The sequence below is a fragment of the Oncorhynchus mykiss genome, chromosome 9 (assembly GCF_013265735.2).
Source record: "Oncorhynchus mykiss isolate Arlee chromosome 9, USDA_OmykA_1.1, whole genome shotgun sequence".
NCBI lineage: Eukaryota > Metazoa > Chordata > Actinopteri > Salmoniformes > Salmonidae > Oncorhynchus > Oncorhynchus mykiss.
The window spans coordinates 53,272,943-53,288,421 of NC_048573.1; the positions used below are offsets into that span (position 1 = coordinate 53,272,943).

General features: G+C 41.1%; 1 protein-coding gene across 3 annotated transcripts in view; it reads right to left on the reverse strand.

The window, feature by feature from the left end:
• Positions 1-15,479, reverse strand: part of LOC110532389 (guanine nucleotide-binding protein G(I)/G(S)/G(T) subunit beta-1) — a 50,722-nt gene that overhangs the window by 10,333 nt on the left and 24,910 nt on the right. For 2 of the 3 annotated variants that reach the window (XM_021616258.2, XM_021616259.2), the window contains exons 2-4: positions 3,678-3,784; positions 2,805-2,843; positions 2,235-2,341 (exon numbers count right to left, since the gene is read on the reverse strand). In XM_021616258.2, coding sequence (XP_021471933.1) covers positions 2,235-2,341; positions 2,805-2,843; positions 3,678-3,734 — 203 coding nt within the window. In that variant the 5' untranslated portion in view covers positions 3,735-3,784. Of the gene's footprint in view, positions 1-2,234; positions 2,342-2,804; positions 2,844-3,677; positions 3,785-4,638; positions 4,768-15,479 lie in introns of those variants that run through there. The other variant, XM_021616260.2, reaches the window with a different exon arrangement.

Below are 15,479 nucleotides of genomic sequence, written 5' to 3' on the forward strand. Positions count from 1 at the left end.
GCATTCCAAGTAACGAGGACTTGTACTCCTACTCGGAGACACTTCATGAATAGACCCATGCTCTGGGTCAATTAAAGGAAACCCACCAGGAAGGGCGCTATAATTATTATTACCATACAGTTGAAGTCGGAAGTTTACATACACTTAGATTGGAGTCATTAAAACTTGTTTTTCAACAGCTCCACAAATTTCTTGTTAACAAACTAAAGTTTTGGCAAGTCGTTTAGGACATCTACCCTGTGCATGATACCATGTTTTTTTTTTTTTTTCCGTCCTCATGATGCCAACTCTTTTGTGAAGTGCACCAGTCTCTCCTGCAGCAAAGCACCCCCCACAAGATGCTGCCACCCCTGTGCTTTACGGTTGGGATGGTGTTCTTCTGCTTGCAAGCCCCCCCCCCCCCCCTTTTCCTCCAAACACAACAATGGTAATTATGGCCAAACAGTTCTATTTTTGTTTCATCAGACCAGAGGACATTTCTCCAAAAAGTACAATCTTTGTCCCCATGTGCAGTTGCAAACAGTAGTCTGGCATTTTCATGGTGGTTTTGGAGCAGTGGCTTCTTCCTTGCTGAGCGGCCTATCAGGTTCGATATAGGACTAGTTGTACTGTGGATATAGATACTTTTGCACCTCTTTCTTCCAGCATCTTCACAAGGTCCTTTGCTGTTGTTTTGGGATTGATTTGCACTTTTCGCACCAAAGTATGTTCATCTCTAGGAGACAGAAAGCGTCTCCTTCCTGCGCGGTATGATGGCTGCGTGGTCCCATGGTGTTTATACTATTGTTTGTACAGATGAACATGGTACCTTCAGGTGTTTGGAAATTGCTCCCAAGGATGAACCAGACTTGTGGTCTACCATTGTTTTTCTGAGATTTCGGCTGATTTCTTTTGATTTTCCCATGATGTCAAGCAAAGAGGCAATGAGTTTGAAGGTAGGCCTTGAAATACATCTACAGGAACACCACCAATTGAATCAAATGATGTCAATTAGCCTATCAGAAGCTTCTAAAGCCATGATGTCATTTCCTGGAATTCTCCACGCTGTTTAAAAGGCACAGTAAACTTCTGACCCACTGAAATTGTGATACAGTGAGTTATGTGAAATAATCTGTCTGTAAACAATTTTTCGGGAAAAATGACTTGTGTCATGCACAAAGCAGATGTCTTAACAGACTTGCCAAAACTATAGTTTGTGAACAAGAAATTTGTGAAGTGGTTGAAAAACGAGTTAATGACTCCAACCTAAGTGTATGTATGTAAACTTCCGACTTCAACTGTATGTACGTATTTTTTTTTTACCTTTATTTTACTAGGCAAGTCAGTTAAGAACAAATTCTTATTTACAATGGCGGCCTACCCCAGCTAAACCCAGACAACGCTGGGCCAATTGTGCACCAACCTATGGGACTCCCAATCATGGCCGGATGTGATATAGTCTGGATAAAAACCAGAGGGAGACAGAGTCCCTGTGCCGAAATAGCACCCGACTCTGGGTCAATACTTACATCTCTCCATTCTTCCATATCTCTGGTCGACTGCACTTCACTACAAGTAGACTATTTAGAGTCTTCAAACTCCCAAAACAAAGACAATAATACACAGTAATATGACTTTACGGATGAAGGTGGGGGAATAATAATTGTAATAATTTTATGTTGCATCATTGTGAACTCACCCGTAAAGAATGATCTCTTCTTTTAATTGGGGGTGGGTTGATAAAAATGAATCGGAGCAACAAAGAGAGATGACAACGCAATTTGGTTTGGGGTGAATGTGTTGTGTGTGTGTGGTGTCTCTATGGAGCGGAGTGTTATTAGTTGCTGAGATGAGAGCTGCTGGGCTGGGGGCTCCTGGGAAGGCCCCCTAAGCTCAGGAACACAGGAGTTACCAGCACTGACTGACACTCAGGGAAGAGCAGCCAGCCAGCCACACTACTAAACAATGGACTACTCCATTTTGTCTACACGCATACCCCACCAAACCACACACACACACAGTACACATGCAACAAACCACAAGCGACACAAACACACAGCATAAAAGTTATAGTTGTTAATGTTTTTGTTTAGGTTTTAAATTGCGAGGGAGTCATCTTGGAATCTCTATACAGGGAAGCTACACAAGATACAAATCGGGGAAAAAATGTACATATTTTTATGGCAACTTCCTGGATTTAGGGAGAGGGGTTGAATCATTTAGTTAATAGACAGAATGTGGCTAAATAAGATTACCTCGAGTCAGTGCCCCAGTGCATGGCATAGATTTTAGCCAGATGCCCCCTCAGTGTCCTTCTAGTGCGCATCTGAATTCGGCCAATTGGGTCGATGTTTGCAGTGATCTGAAGGGAAGGGGGGGACAATCAATGACCATGACAAAACAGGCTGTGTATCTGCATGGGAAATGGGGATGCTCTTTACTATGTTCTCTTCTATGAAACAATTGCCTTTCCTTCATCAGCCCCCATGTTGCATTTATAGAAGTACATGAGAGTGGGTGCTGCTGCTTCTAGCGTTTGTTGGCTGGGTGACAAATAGCCTAGCAATAGCAGGCTCTATTCTAGTGAGCTATCTCTGCTGCTATCTAAGGACAGCCTTTGAGCCATGGAATCATTGAACCCCAGTGCATCTCGCTTACCTATCCCAGTTAACCTTTACTAGGCTTTGACAACAGGTTTAACATGGCCCTTCACCTGTATCCTGCATAATGAGGAAGGCTTTATATTGGTTCCCCATCCCCTTCAACCTCGTTTCTGAACTGCACTCTATGGGATCTATGTGGGGTAAGGTGGGAAGGTCTCTTACCTGAGACAAGGTAGCATCCGCACACGCTTTCCTGGCATCCTGGAATAACAAAAAAAAGTTTTCATTATCACTGATCTAAATAGACAAGTCCTTATTCTATCCCACATAACATTTTGATAACATTCCTCTAACTCGCTGTTTGTCAATCTACCCAGAGCACACAGTGATTAAAATCTAGCAATACATACATGCCACTAGACACATTCTGAATCTCTGTGTTTGCATTGTTGTATCCTTGAATCATATATTGCTGTATCCTTGAATCTTGTGGGATAGGGAAAAGGCAGGCCGTGAAGAGCAAAGCCAAACACACTACAGCATCAAACATGCATAGTGATGTAATCACTCAGTAGAGAAGGGGAGCCCAATAGCAAGGGGAGAAAGGCAAGGAAGGTGGGGCTCTAGGCCCCACCTGTGAGTTCAACTTTTTGTTAATTTGTCAGATCATGGCTACACTATCAAAATGAGATGCGTTTAAACATCCCAAAACAATTCAATTTCAAACTAGACCACAAGCCCAATTGTGTTATTTTTGGTGTTTAAACTTATCACTACTGAAAAATGTTTCCTCACTTTTGCTATCTAGCTAGCATCTTGCAAAGATTTCACAGCATCTAGCTAGCTCGTTACAAGATAATTGGCTGAGACTAAAACAGATGCACGAGTATGTTATATTTTGATAGAGGAAATAACACAGATTTTAGCATTCTTAAGTGCTAAAATGTAAATGTTCAACTGAGAACAAAGTATGTGTTAGGCTTTAGGGACATCTGCGAGAATTGTAGTGCCCTCTAGTGGCTCTATGTAAAATCACTGCACAGACAATGCATTTATGAGAAGAAATCCGGGAGAGGACGATTGTAGAGGACTTACTCTGATCTGGTTTTTGAGCTGCTCGGCCTCCTGACGTAGCTGGTCTAGTTCGCTCATTTTCCTCTGCTAATGGGGTGCTTCGCTCCGCCGCCGGGACTCGTGCTGATCTGAGGCGCGAGAAAGAGGAGACAAGCTCAACACCCTGTTTTTCCTATTAGTAATTAGTGTTACTTACCAGACCAGGGTTCAAACAGTATTTACAATCTGATAAAAATCCTAAAAGTACAAACCCAGCCCATCTGGCACTCCAGGCAGGCTCAAGCAAATGCCCTCTGAAACCAGGTCTGGTACACACAGGCAGCTAAATAAACAGCTGTTACGGGGTCCCTAACAAGTGAGCGTCCAAATCCCTGAGACGGGCTCAATACGCAATTCCCGAAATAGCAAGGACAAGCTCAGGGCACTAGGGTTGAATGTTCCAGACATAGAGACCATGTTATGGTCAGATGCTATTTCTAAATAGTAGACTATATTTTCAAGCTAATACCTTTGTGTTGTGAAAGAGAAGAAAATTAAGCTTCCTATCACATTTTCATGTAACGTCCAAGAACGTAACTGTTGAGAAGAAAATTTGGCATTTGGACTCAGCATACACTAGCATCTATAAAATTCACAGTAAAGACAATTCCTGCTCAGAATCACACATCATTCCCCCGAAAGATTCATAAAGTCACACAAACTCACTGGGATTTCACAGAATCCCAACCCAGAATCCCAACCCTAGAGAAACCAAGATGTGTCATTGCCAGCAAGAAACGGTTACCTAGCAACAGGATTCTGCAGCTAGTTTGTGCTAAAGATCACCATTTCCAAAAATGATGCAGAATTTCTCTATCCCCCATCCCATCCCCTCTCGATAGACTGGCCAACTCGAGGCAAACATATGGTGGCCAGTAGCCATTCCTGGACAACGGAGGCAAAATTGAAATCCATTGAGTCTGCGAAAACATTGAGAACATACCCCTCCTTTGGCTTGCCAAACAGAGGGCTGGAGCGAGAAAAGAGGGAAGCCTGGTGGGTTCTGTGAGCTACTTCTAGCATAGAGGTGCTCAGGTGACAAGGACAGGCACTAGTTCAGCTCTCAGACACTCTGGCCCTGGTCAGTGGGCTCAGAATTCTCCTCCCAATGTCATTCCTGTAATCCTGGGACACAGTTGATTCAGCTCCTCCAACCAAATCCGGTTAAGACAAAACCTGCTGATGATCCTAAAAGCAGTGGCTATCCCGCTGACCCCAATCCTCTGTTGGACGGGCTTAGCCCTGACACTTTCACTGTCTGGAGACGAAACACAAACACAAAAATATAGGATACTTAGTGTAGTGATAAATGCTACAGTACAAGTTGGAAGTTCTGCATATTGACAGTCTGGGTTGAAGTTCATTATTGGCTAAGCACCGATGCTACCTTTTCTACCAACTGGTTCCACAAACAAAAAATAACCCAATGTCATCGTCAACCAGTTGCCATTGGTTTTTACAAGAAAAATGTATTTTGTGTTAGTACATTAACAGGCTTCCTTCCAGCTTTACGATTTGTAGGTTTGACCAAGACAGGGATAAAGGAATTCAGCCAATGAGGCAATTGATCTTAACATCTTCAATGTACATAGGTAATGCATATAGAACTAAGCATTTCTTTAAACTGTTTGGTGCAAACATTGGGGGGAAACCATTACATCCACCTTTGTCACTAATAACACAGTTAAAGACACACAAATATCCACATTCCTTAGTCCAAGTATGTAGACTATAACAGTTTCCGAGTTTTGCAAAACATTTCAACCATCCCGTCCATTTTCCTTACCTCCCTTTCTCTCTGTCTTTTCTGTATGGGTCATGTGTCCTAAGAGCTTGGAGACCTTCTGAATGAAGTACCTCATCCTTCAAAACACCTGAGCCATCTCAGCAGCTACCTGCCACCTGATTGGCTCACGGGCTAACTGGGTCTACTTCTAAGCAATGAGACTTAAACCCCTAACCATGTTGATAAAAATGTGTCATGATAATATTACTAACTCTCCTTGTCTTCTCCCTGACGAGAGCCAGTTAGAATGGCCTGTGTGTGGCCCTTCCCAGAACCAAAGCCGTACAGGCAGATCTGTATGTTATTTCAACTAAACACTTCCACTTTCTCTTGTAAGTGTGAGTAGTAAGGTCTACTGTGAGTATTCTAAACTACAGGGTAGGGCTGGGCGATATGGCCAAAATATTATATCACAGCATTTAAAAAAATACAAAATAAAAATTGGCTGTATTTTATGTTTTTTAATAATAAAAGTTCTAAATTTGCTTTATGAGTAGTGTGTGACCCAAGGGTGGCAACACATACATTAAGTGATTTCAAAATGGGTCTTTCTCCATTATGATTTATACTGTTTATACTGTTCAATTCAACTTCAACCCCCCAAAAAGTAATCATTTTCATAAATTTCTGCATTTGAGATCATTTCCACACTGCCACGTAGGGCTGCACAATACGGGCAAGTAATATGGGCCTTATTTTTAACCAAATGTTGCAATTCGAATTGCGATTTAGAGCAAAATACTTTGAACTATTGGAATCATGGGAATATAATGTCTATTCTAATTATATAGTTAGTTAGAATATAATAGTGGGCACTTTCAATACAGTGGTGTTCGACATGACAACGAATGAAAATGCCAGGGAGGATTTATTGTGACAGGGTAGAAACTGTGTTGATAGGTGTTTCCTAGGGGACCTATAATCTTTCGGTACATTGAATGTTTTCTCTTAACTACTTCTAGTAGCTAACATATGCTTTCTTTGCGTTTACCTCTAATTTAGAAGACACTGTTGCACAAACAACATGCTGATTTAGGTCTACACAATCACTGGTATTATTAGACTGTATGGCTAATTACGCTTGCGCTTATTCAGTACATATATTAGCTAGCTAGCAATTAGCATTAACGGCTAACAAGATTTAGGAACAACTTGCTAAGAAAATTCAAATTAGCTGTTTGCAGATGTAAGAAACACGGGCTAATAGTGTAATTAGAATGTCAGTAGGATTATATTAAGAAGCAGTGACAACTATCGTTTTCATCCGTGTTGCAAATGCATTGACCATGCAGACTGAACTCAAGGGTCTCGTGGTTGAAAAACTTCAAATGCGCTCCTTGAGTGACAGGGGGCGTGGCTAGGTCTGTGTGGAAAGCGGCATAGAGTGGAGAGAGAACTCAAGAAGCGAAGTAAACTATAAAAATGGACGTTACACACTGCGTATCACATATAGCAAACCTAACATTCATATACTGGTATAGAAGGTAAAGTAAAAACCCAGACCGGTCCATGCATCAATACCGGTTATTGCAAAAAACAGTGTACAGCCCAGACCTACTACAGGGTGCCTTGAATAAGCTTAGGGATGTCTAAGATTTATTTATTGGGCCATATTGGATGTTGGTGGTGACAAAATAAGATCGTAAATCCCATTACAAAAGTCAGTTACATGAAGAAAAAAAGGGGACATTAATATGTTCAAATTGAGATGGAATTTGGTCAAACAGATGGCATTGAAACCAACCATGATGGCAGAAATATGAGTGGAGGGGGGGGGTCTGTAAATGGTGGCAGAAGTGGGATTTAGGGGCAGCTTGGGGAGTCTACATTGGTGATGTAAGTGTGATATTTATTTGTGGGGGAGCTGTGTGATGGCGGCAGAGGTGTGATTCAGAAAGCCTTTTTCTGTTCTGGTGGTGGGAGTGTGTTGAAACCGCTGGCAGGCCCACTGATAGTGTGTCTCAATGCTGCTGCCTTCTCTCTCAGCCTCTATTTTTAGAGAGGTGGTGGAGGAGGGAAGCAGACTTCACATTTTCCAGCCAGTTCTATTGGCTCCATCAAGCACAATGCAGTGACATAGGGAGAGGGAAGTGAAATTAGGGGGGGGGGGGGGGACCAGCGCTTTAAAGGCATTTCTTCTTCCTATGAAGCAAATCAGCATTTACTACCTTATCAAGCCCTGATGCCACTATTTGGCATAGGGAAGCCTAATAAATAGAGGTCGACCGATTCATCGGAATGGCTGATTAATTAGGGCCGATTTCAAGTTTTCATGACAATCTGAAATCTGTATTTTTTGACACAGATTAGGCCGGAGGGAAAAAAGTTGTATTTATCTAGGCAAGCCAGTTAAGAACACATTCTTATTTTCAATGATGGCATAGGAACAGTGGGTTAACTGCCTTGTTCAGGGGCAGAACGACAGATTTTTAACTTGTCAGCTCCGGAATTCAATCTTGCAACCCTACAGTTCACTAGTCCAACACTAACCACCTGCCTCTCATTGCACTCCACGAGGAGCCTGCCTGTTACGCAAATGCAGTAAGAAGCCACGGTGAGTTGCTAGCTAGCATTAAACTTTTAAAAAACAATCAATCATAATCACTCGTTAACTACACATGGTTGATGGTATTACTAGTTTATCTAGCGTGTCCTGCGTTGCATATACTCGATGCAACGTAGGGAGATGGTTTAACAAAAGTGCATTTGCGAAAAAAGCACAATCGTTGTACGACTGTACCTAACCATAAACACCAGTGCCTTTCTTAAAATCAATACACAGAAGTATATTTTTTTTTACCCTGCATATTTATCTAAAATAAATCCAGGTTAGCAGGCAATATTAACCAGGTGAAATTGTGTCACTTCTCTTGTGTTCATTGCACGCATATATGCAACAGTTTGGGCAGCCTGGCTCATAGCGAACTAATTTGCCAGAACTTTACGTAATTATGACATAACATTGAAGGTTGTGCAATGTAACAGGAACATTTAGACTTAGGGATGCCACCCATTAGATAAAATACAGAACGGTTCCGTATTTCACTGAAAGAATAAAAAAATATATATATTTCCCCCACCCCTCGAGGGTGGCTGTTTTCAATGTGTTTCTGGTTCGAGCCCAGGTAGGAGCGAGGAGAGGGACGGAAGCTATACTGTTACACTGGCAATACTAGTGCGCCTATAAGAACATCCAATAGTCAAAGGTTAATGAAATACAAATTGTATAGAGAGAAATAGTCCTATAAATACTATATTAACTACAACCTAAAAACCTCTTACTTTTGAATATTGCAGTGTCATGTTAAAAGGAACCACCAGCTTTCATATGTTCTCATGTTCTGAACAAGGAACTTAAACGTTAGCTTTCTTACATGGCACATATTGCACTTTTACTTCCTTCTCCAACACTTTGTTTTTGCATTATTTAAACCAAATTGACCAAGTTTCATTATTTGATGCTAAATAGATTTTTATTTATGTATTATATTAATTTAAAATAAGTCTTCATTCAGTAGTTGTAATTATTACAAATTATTCATTCATACATTACATTACATTACATTACATTACATTACATACATACATACATACATACAGTGCCTTGCGAAAGTATTCGGCCCCCTTGAACCTTCAAACATAAAGATATAAAACTGTATTTTTTGTGAAGAATCAACAACAAGTGGGACACAATCATGAAGTGGAACGACATTTATTGGATATTTCATACTTTTTTAACAAATAAAAAACTTGAAAAATTGGGCGTGCAAAATTATTCAGCCCCTTTACTTTCATTGCAGCAAACTCTCTCCAGAAGTTCAGTGAGGATCTCTGAATGATCCAATGTTGACCTAAATGACTAATGATGATAAATACAATCCACCTGTGTGTAATCAAGTCTCCGTATAAATGCACCTGCACTGTGATAGTCTCAGAGGTCCGTTAAAAGCGCAGAGAGCATCATGAAGAACAAGGAACACACCAGGCAGGTCCGAGATACTGTTGTGAAGAAGTTTAAAGCCGGATTTGGATACAACAAGATTTCCCAAGCTTTAAACATCCCAAGGAGCACTGTGCAAGCGATAATATTGAAATGGAAGGAGTATCAGACCACTGCAAATCTACCAAGACGTGGCCGTCCCTCTAAACTTTCAGCTCATACAAGGAGAAGACTGATCAGAGATGCAGCCAAGAGGCCCATGATCACTCTGGATGAACTGCAGAGATCTACAGCTGAGGTGGGAGACTCTGTCCATAGGACAACAATCTGTCGTATATTGCACAAATCTGGCCTTTATGGAAGAGTGGCAAGAAGAAAGCCATTTCTTAAAGATATCCATAAAAAGTGTTGTTTAAAGTTTGCCACAAGCCACCTGGGAGACACACCAAACATGTGGAAGAAGGTGCTCTGGTCAGATGAAACCAAAATGTAACTTTTTGGCAACAATGCAAAACGTTATGTTTGGCGTAAAAGCAACACAGCTGAACACACCATCCCCACTGTCAAACATGGTGGTGGCAGCATCATGGTTTGGGCCTGCGTTTCTTCAGCAGGGACAGGGAAGATGGTTAAAATTGATGGGAAGATGGAGCCAAATACAGGACCATTCTGGAAGAAAACCTGATGGAGTCTGCAAAAGACCTGAGACTGGGACGGAGATTTGTCTTCCAACAAGACAATGATCCAAAACATAAAGCAAAATCTACAATGGAATGGTTCAAAAATAAACATATCCAGGTGTTAGAATGGCCAAGTCAAAGTCCAGACCTGAATCCAATCGAGAATCTGTGGAAAGAACTGAAAACTGCTGTTCACAAATGCTCTCCATCCAACCTCACGGAGCTCGAGCTGTTTTGCAAGGAGGAATGGGAAAAAATGTCAGTCTCTCGATGTGCAAAACTGATAGAGACATACCCCAAGCGACTTACAGCTGTAATCGCAGCAAAAGGTGGCGCTACAAAGTATTAACTTAAGGGGGCTGAATAATTTTGCACGCCCAATTTTTCAGTTTTTGATTTGTTAAAAAAGTTTGAAATATCCAATAAATGTCGTTCCACTTCATGATTGTGTCCCACTTGTTGTTGATTCTTCACAAAAAAATACAGTTTTATATCTTTATGTTTGAAGCCTGAAATGTGGCAAAAGGTCGCAAAGTTCAAGGGGGCCGAATACTTTCGCAAGGCACTGTATATATATATATATATATAATTTTATTTGTAATAATGACAATTACAACTACTGAATGAACACTTATTTTAACTTAATATAATACATAAATAAAAATCTATTTTTTTATACACACATACATGCATACATATATATCACACACACACACACACAGATAAAATAAAAAAAAAACACAAAAAAAACATCAGATTAATCGGTATCGGCTTTTTTTGGTCCTCCAATAATCGGTTTCAATTGTTGAAAAGTCATATTCGGTCGACCTCTACTAATAAAAGAATCATAGAAACTGTTGAGGAATTCCTTCAATTTCAAAAGCATCCAGTGGCAATTACTTCACATGCAATAACAGCTATAGATTTGATCAGAATAAAAGTGGATAAGATAGGTCATTACTAAGCCACCTTTCCAATCACATTATAGGTTCTGAGACAAAGCAGTCAAATCACTTCTCTCAGCACCCTATTTCTCCTACCCCCCAGTATGTACGCAAATGTTATTCACATAAAAAAATACATTGAAACAGACCGGCTTGATTCAAAATTGAAATATACTGAACAAAAATATAAACACAACCATTTCAATGATTTTACTGAGTTACAGTTCATATAAGGAAATCAGTCAATTTAAATAAGTCAATTTATAATAATAGTCATTAGGCCCTAATCTATGGATTTCACATGACTGGGTAGGGGTGCAGCCATGGGTGGGAGTGGGAGGCCATAGGCCCAACCAATGGGGAGACAGGCCCAGCCAATCAAAATGTGTTTTTCCCAACAAAAGGGCTTTATCACAGACAGACATATTCCTCAGTTTCATCAGTTGTCCGGGTGGCTGGTCTCAGACAATCCCACAGGTAAAGAAGATGGATGTGGAGTTCCTGGGCTGGTGTGGTTACACGTGTGGTCTGCGGTTGTGAGGCCGGTTGGCCGTGTTACCAAATTCTCTAAAACGACGTTGGAGGAGGCTTATGGTAGAATAATGTACATTCAATTCCCTGGTGGACATTCCTACAATCAGAAAGACAATTGCACACTCCCTAAAAACAGTTTTGGCATTGTGTTGTGAGACAAAACTGCACATTTTAGAATGGCATTTTATTGTCCCCAGCACAAGGTGCACCTGTATAATGATCATACTGTTTAATCAGCTTCTTGATATGCCACACCTGTCAGGTAGAAGCATTCTTAGCAAAGGAGAAATGCTCACTAACAGGGATGTAAGCAAATTTGTACAAATATTTGAGCGAAATAAGCTTTGTGCGTATGGAAAACTTCTGGGATCTCATGAAACACGGGCCCAACACGTTGCGTTTATATTTTTGTCTATTATAGATAACGGCCGAATCATAATTGGGTCGTTGTGGTGTAAAGAAGAGGGAAGCTCCTCCCCATGGCATGAGGAAGGGGACTGAGGAAGGCTGGGTGGGTATTTAGGGAGATGTTCTGGTGCACAGGAGGATAGAGGAGAGGGAGGAGAGGCGGAGGGAGGACAGAGCCAGATTAGCCTAATGAGCCTAACAAGCAGAGGACGATTGGGAGGAAACCTGCTAATTAACCCCTTGGTGAAGGGGAACAGGGTGTGGTAACCTTCACAACATTAAGAACCCAGCGGAGCAGGCGCACAGACCCAATCACCTTGCAGCTACTGCTGGGAGCCTCTTAAGGTTGCAGCCTGAGAGATCGGTGCTATACACACTTACAGTTGAAGTCACTTAGGTTGGAGTTATTAAAACATGTCTTTCAACAACTCCACAAATTTCTTGTTAACAAACTATAGTTTTGGCAAGTTGGTTAGGACATCTACCCTGTGCATGACAATACATTTTTAACAGACAGATTAATTCATTTAACTCACTCTATCACAACTTCAGTGGGTCAGAAGTTTACATACACTAAGTTGACAGTGCCTTTAAACAGCTTGGAAAATTCCAGAAAATTATGTCATGGATTTAGAAGCTTTGATAAACTAATTTACATCATTTGAGTCAATTGGAGGTGTTCCTGTGGATGAATTTCACAGTCTACCTTCAAACTCAGTGACTCTTTGCTTGACATCATGGGAAAATCAAAAGAAATCAGCCAAGACCTCAGAAAAAAAATTGTAGACCTCCACAAGTCTGGTTCATCCTTGGGAGCAATTTCCAAATGCCTGAAGGTACCACGTTCATATGTACAAACAATAGTAAGCAAGTATAAACACCATAGGACCACACAGCCATCATACCGCTCAGGAAGGAGACGTGTTCTGTCTCCTAGAGATGAACGTACTATGGTGCGAAAAGTGCAAATCAATCCCAGAACAACAGCAAAGGACCTTGTGAAGATGCTGGAGGAAACGGATACAAAAGTATCTATATCCACAGTACAACGAGTCCTATATCGACATAACCTGAAAGGCTGCACAGCAAGGAAGAAGCCACTGCTCCAAAACCACCATAAAAAGCCAGACTACGGTTTCAAATCAAATTTATTTGTCACATACACATGGTTAGCAGATGTTAATGCGAGTGTAGCGAAATGCTTGTGCTTCTAGTTCCGACAATGCAGTAATAACCAACGAGTAATCTAACCTAACAATCCCAAAACTACTACCTTATACACACGTGTAAAGTGATAAAGAATATGTACATAAAGATATATGAATGAGTGATGGTACAGAACGGTATAGGCAAGATACAGTAGATGGTATCAAGTACAGTATATGCATATGAGATGAGTAATGTAGGGTATGTAGACAAAGTGACATAGTTTAAAGTGGCTAGTGATACATGTATTACATAAAGATGCAGTAGATGATATAGGGTACAGTATATACATATGAGATTAGTAATGTAGGGTATGTAAACATTATATTAAGTAGCATTGTTTAAAGTGGCTAGTGATATATTTTACATCAATTCCCATTTGCAACTGCACATGGGGACAAAGATAGTACTTTTTGGAGAAATGTCCTCTGGTCTGATTAAACAAAAATAGAACTGTTTGGCCATGACCATCGTTATGTTTGGAGGAAAAAGGGGGAGGCTTGCAAGCCGAGGAACACCATCCCAACCGTGAAGTGACCATCCCAACCAAGTGACCAAATACACTGACTTTTTAAAGCAAAACTACTTCTTATGGTAAACCGGAATAATCTAAATATTACAGCCACACTGGAAGTCACGAGTCATGAAGGCAGTCAAATTCCATGTGACCGTTTAGTCATAGTCAAGGTAATTAGGCTTCTCCAAGCTCTGATGTTGCTGCTGGTCAATAGTAGCCTACCAAACTTGCTAAATGCCTGGTACTCGGCACTCTATTGTACCTCTAATCATCATCAATGCAAATGTATTAGAAAATCTATATCAAAACACTTCACGAGAAGGGCCTCCCTAGTGGCGCAGCGGTCTAAGGCACTGCATCGCAGTGCTACTAGAGATCCTCGTTCAAGTCCAGGCTCTGTCGCAGCCGGCCACAACCGGGAGACCCATGGTGCAGCGCACAATTGGCCCAGCGTCATCCGGGTCAGGGGAGGGTTTGGCCGGCCGGGATGTCCTTGTCCAATCTCGCACTAGCGACTCCTGTGGCGGGCCAGGCGCATGCACGTTGACACGATCGCCAGGTGTACGGCGTTTCCTCCGACACATTGGCGCGGCTGGCTTCCGGGCTTAATAACGCGTAAGCATATAGTAATATTCTTCATACTAAATTAACTAGTGTAGCCCACAGCCATTTGGCATAGCCACATCAGGACCTAGCATAAGGACAACTCAGAGTATGCTATTATTTTCTTCTGAAATAGACTACATTTTCTTCATACCATGTTTCTTTAGGCCTGTCTAAAATAATGGATTTATTGTGAAGGTGTAGGATAAATTACATGGATTTCTTCAACTTTTTTTGCGTGGAAGCCAGGAGATGCTAAATGTGTTTGTTAATTAACAGTCAACTAGCGTGAGAATGAGAGTTATTTGCTTGACAATCACTGGCTGACAAAAGTTTGTGACCGCCACAGCCCTAGTTGCGTCTATTCCGGTAGGCTACACAACTCCGTAAAAAATAATAGCAATTCTACAGCACACTTGGTAACAATGACCCAGCGAGTTACGTTGGTTGTAACTCAACTAATAAAGCCTGCGAATTGATATTACGGATGCCATTTTACAAGCATCTGACCGCTGAAGGTGCCGCGCAGATATACGAATAGCCTACTAGAAACAGGGATCGGCCTACCTCTCGTTGGCGCGAGTAGCTATGTCTCCCGCACTGTGCACACAGTTATGACAGTCCTACGCAGTTACATGCATAAAAGTTGGATAGGCTACTGAACTGAAGGAGAGGACGCATCAACTCAGTCACAACAGATAAGTTTTCTGATTAAAACAATAAGACGAAAAAAACATTCCGTTTTAACATCTGTTTCTGACCATACATGATTTATTTGGAACATTTGAACCGGGGACCGATGCGTCAGTGAATCGTTACATCCCCAAGACGATTTACTCAATCGCAGTTCTTCATTTTTACATGAAGTGGATGAAGTTAGAATCACCAAACCTGTGCTATATTTATTAGGTATATCATAGGTGATTTTCAAAGATGCATTATCATGCTTTACATGTTCAAAACATTATGACAATATCCATGACAATTTGCATGACAATAGTTACCCAAAATTCCATAATCGTCACAGCCCTACTAGTCACAAGCTGCTACTGTTCTAGAATTGGAATCCTTTGCTTTAATCTTTTGACCTGAGAACTACAACACAAACAGTAGCTAAATGGAATGGAAGTTATGTTCTGATTAAAATCATTGTGGGAAATGACTTG